General features: G+C 38.5%; 1 protein-coding gene across 5 annotated transcripts; it reads right to left on the reverse strand.

The window, feature by feature from the left end:
- Positions 1-192: 192 nt before the first annotated feature.
- On the reverse strand, positions 193-3,093 carry LOC105180315 (proteasome subunit beta type-6-like). Of its 5 annotated transcripts, none has more exons than XM_020691648.1 (9): positions 2,946-3,082; positions 2,529-2,651; positions 2,136-2,209; positions 1,781-1,835; positions 1,635-1,690; positions 1,358-1,432; positions 941-1,063; positions 547-620; positions 193-245 (listed from the first exon to the last, which is right to left on the reverse strand). In XM_020691648.1, exons 3-8 carry the CDS (start codon positions 2,154-2,156, stop codon positions 564-566), a joined length of 387 nt encoding a protein of 128 aa, XP_020547307.1. In that variant the 5' UTR covers positions 2,157-2,209; positions 2,529-2,651; positions 2,946-3,082; the 3' UTR covers positions 193-245; positions 547-563. The 5 variants fall into 5 exon arrangements, with proteins under 5 accessions (XP_020547307.1, XP_020547308.1, XP_020547309.1 ...); XM_020691649.1 differs by having other exon boundaries at positions 1,661-1,690; positions 1,761-1,835; XM_020691650.1 differs by lacking the exons at positions 2,529-2,651; positions 2,946-3,082 and adding an exon at positions 1,512-1,552 and having other exon boundaries at positions 1,761-1,835; positions 2,136-2,156.
- Between the last annotated feature and the right edge of the window lie 313 nt (positions 3,094-3,406).

A 3,406-nucleotide genomic window follows, 5' to 3' on the forward strand; every position in this document is an offset into this window, starting at 1 on the left:
ATATGAATTAACTGTATGTTACAACCTTGACATAGAGTTGGTGAAAATCTTGGTAACAAAATACTGAAGGTAAGGATATGATATTCATAAGCATGCTATGATTAGTTCCCAATTTAAGACGGGGTTGGATCACTAATACAAGAAGTAGTTCATAATGAGAAGCAACTCACAGTCACTGTCCGAACAACACCACCACTGGCACCATCCCGAGCAATGGCAAGAGAGACTGCCTTCACAACTAATTGCTGGAGAAACATCAAAGTAAACACAAAATTAAGCAATGTCGTATGTTCATATAGCTTGATCATAATACAGAAAACCAACAGTGGAGGGTGTTCGCTCCTGTTCCGATAATAATGCAGGACCCAACTTTTGACAATGTATTTCACATCCCTTCCAACGAAGGAAGAAGAAAAGAGAAACAGGCGGGTCTACAAAACTGCTCTATCACCCAGTATAATGTGCTTATGTATATCATCGTGTTAGGAAACTCTGATGAAAGCTGAATTGTGTAACTTCATTGACATTGATACGTAATATACAAACCTCAGCTTCTTCTCGCGTCATCCCTTCCTTCCATGCTTGATCAAAGAAACCATACAGATAGGACGAGCCAGATCCTGAAATATAAAAGACTTGTCAAATGTACTTGCTTCTACGAATGGGTTAGAAATATTTCACCAAGTCAACCATAAAACAGTGGCAGCAAGTCCAAGGCTTTACCCAAGGATAATTCAGCTCAATAAGGTTTCTTGCCCTAAGACAAGAAAGATAACATAACCGGAATTGCTAAAGAGACAATATTTTGACTCATTCAACCATACAAAAGATGTTTCAAGAAAGGAGATTAATTTTTCTTGTTAGGAAAACGAAAGCTAAAAACATGTAGGTCATTGGGAGAAAAAGAGAGTGGGGAGCTGAAAGTATCCATTTAACTGACCATTGGTTCAGGACTTGCAGCTGATGAAGTATCCAACAGTGAATTCTCGTGTTCCATTTCTTCATGCCATAGAGGGAGGGTGCCCACGGGATAGAACTTTCTAGTAACGCCGTCTTTGTTGATCTGCAAATGAGGATTCACAACAATCAGGTTTATGCAAGACTAGATACAGAATTTTCCTGAACTGCTGCACCAATACCATTTGATGGTTTGAGCCAATTAATTACTTCTCATGATATTGGCTAGTATATGAATTAACTGTATGTTACAACCTTGACATAGAGTTGGTGAAAATCTTGGTAACAAATTACTGAAGGTAAGGATATGATATTCATAAGCATGCTATGATTAGTTCCCAATATAAGACGGGGTTGGATCACTAATACAAGAAGTAGTTCATAATGAGAAGCAACTCACAGTCACTGTCCGAACAACACCACCACTGGCACCATCCCGAGCAATGGCAAGAGAGACTGCCTTCACAACTAATTGCTGAAGAAACATCAAAGTAAACACAAAATTAAGCAATGTCTTATATTCATATAGCGTGATCATAATGCAGAAAACCAACAGTGGAGGGTGTTCGCTCCTGTTCCGATAATAATGCAGTCACTGTAAGATCGCATGAGAACAGTAAGGCAACTAACAATGAAGGATCATGCTAATTCATAGAGTGAAGATTAAGCAGACTTACGTGTGTTGGTGGAGAAAGTAATGTACATAATCTGAAACAAATTGTGAATCTGCTACCTGATCAAAGAATAATGCAAAAGGCGTCAATTAGGAGCAAGAAAGAAGTTCATAATGAGAAGCAACTCACAGTCACTGTCCGAACAACACCACCACTGGCACCATCCCGAGCAATGGCAAGAGAGACTGCCTTCACAACTAATTGCTGAAGAAACATCAAAGTAAACACAAAATTAAGCAATGTCTTATATTCATATAGCGTGATCATAATGCAGAAAACCAACAGTGGAGGGTGTTCGCTCCTGTTCCGATAATAATGCAGGACCCACTTTTGACAATGTATTTCACATCCCTTCCCACGAAGGAAGAAGAAAAGAGAAACAGGCGGGTCTATAAAACTGCTCTATCACCCAGTATAATGTGCTTATGTATATCATCGTGTTAGGAAACTCTAATGAAAGCTGAATTGTGTAACTTCATTGACATTGATACGTAATATACAAACCTCAGCTTCTTCTCGCGTCATCCCTTCCTTCCATGCTTGATCAAAGAAACCATACAGATAGGACGAGCCAGATCCTGAAATATAAAAGACTTGTCAAATGTACATGCTTCTACGAATGGGTTAGAAATATTTCACCATGTTAACCATAAAACAGTGGCAGCAAGTCCAAGGCTTTACCCAAGGATAATTCAGCTCAATAAGGTTTCTTGAGCTAAGACAAGAAAGATAACATAACCGGAATTGCTAAAGAGACAATGTTTTGACTCATTCAACCATACAAAAGAAGATTCAAGAAGGAGATTAATTTTTCTTGTTAGGAAAACGAAAGCTAAAAACATGTAGGTCATTGGGAGAAAAAGAGAGCGGGGAGCTTAAACTATCCATTTAACTGACCATTGGTTCAGGACTTGCAGCTGATAAAGTATCCAACAGTGAATTCTGGGGTTCCATTTCTTCATGCCATAGAGGGAGGGTGTCCCCGGGATAGAACTTTCTAGTAACGCCATCTTTGTTGATCTGCAAACGAGGATTCACAACAATCAGGTTTATGCAAGACTAGGTACAGAATTTTCCTTAACTGCTGCACCAATACCATTTGATGGTTTGAGCCAATTAATTACTTCTCATGATATTGGCTAGTATATGAATTAACTGTATGTTACAACCTTGACATAGAGTCGGTGAAAATCTTGGTAACAAAATACTGAAGGTAAGGATATGATATTCATAAGCATGATATGATTAGTTCCCAATTTAAGACGGGGTTGGATCACTAATACAAGAAGTAGTTCATAATGAGAAGCAACTCACAGTCACTGTCCGAACAACACCACCACTGGCACCATCCCGAGCAATGGCAAGAGAGACTGCCTTCACAACTAATTGCTGGAGAAACATCAAAGTAAACACAAAATTAAGCAATGTCTTATGTTCATATAGCTTGATCATAATGCAGAAAACCAACAGTGGAGGGTGTTCCCTCCTGTTCCGATAATAATGCAGGACCCAACTTTTGAAAATGTATTTCACATCCCTTCCCACGAAGGAAGAAGAAAAGAGAAACAGGCTATTTGCGGTATCCTTGAAGACGTCTTGGACAAGTAAAAATCCATGGAAAAGGTTTTTGGGCATCTAAATCCTTACTAAATTTTTGGCTCAATATAAGATACTAATTGGATTTTTCTTCGACTGAGATGAAAAGTACAATGGAATTTTCATCCAAAATCCAATTAACAACAAAATCTGAATATATTGAGCCAAAAAATAACTTA

This window comes from Sesamum indicum, unplaced genomic scaffold (genome assembly GCF_000512975.1).
Source record: "Sesamum indicum cultivar Zhongzhi No. 13 unplaced genomic scaffold, S_indicum_v1.0 scaffold00657, whole genome shotgun sequence".
In the NCBI taxonomy this organism is placed as follows: Eukaryota; Viridiplantae; Streptophyta; class Magnoliopsida; order Lamiales; family Pedaliaceae; genus Sesamum; species Sesamum indicum.

Coding starts and splice junctions, on each gene's coding strand:
- LOC105180315 (XM_020691647.1), bottom strand. CDS start 3,083: ATGATCAAGCTATATGAACATAAGACATTGCTTAATTTTGTGTTTACT. Junction 1,691..2,945: donor GTGTTGTTCGGACAGTGACT/GTGAGTTGCTTC, acceptor TTCTTTGATCAG/GTAGCAGATTCACAATTTGT. Junction 621..940: donor CTGCAAGTCCTGAACCAATG/GTCAGTTAAATG, acceptor TTTATATTTCAG/GATCTGGCTCGTCCTATCTG.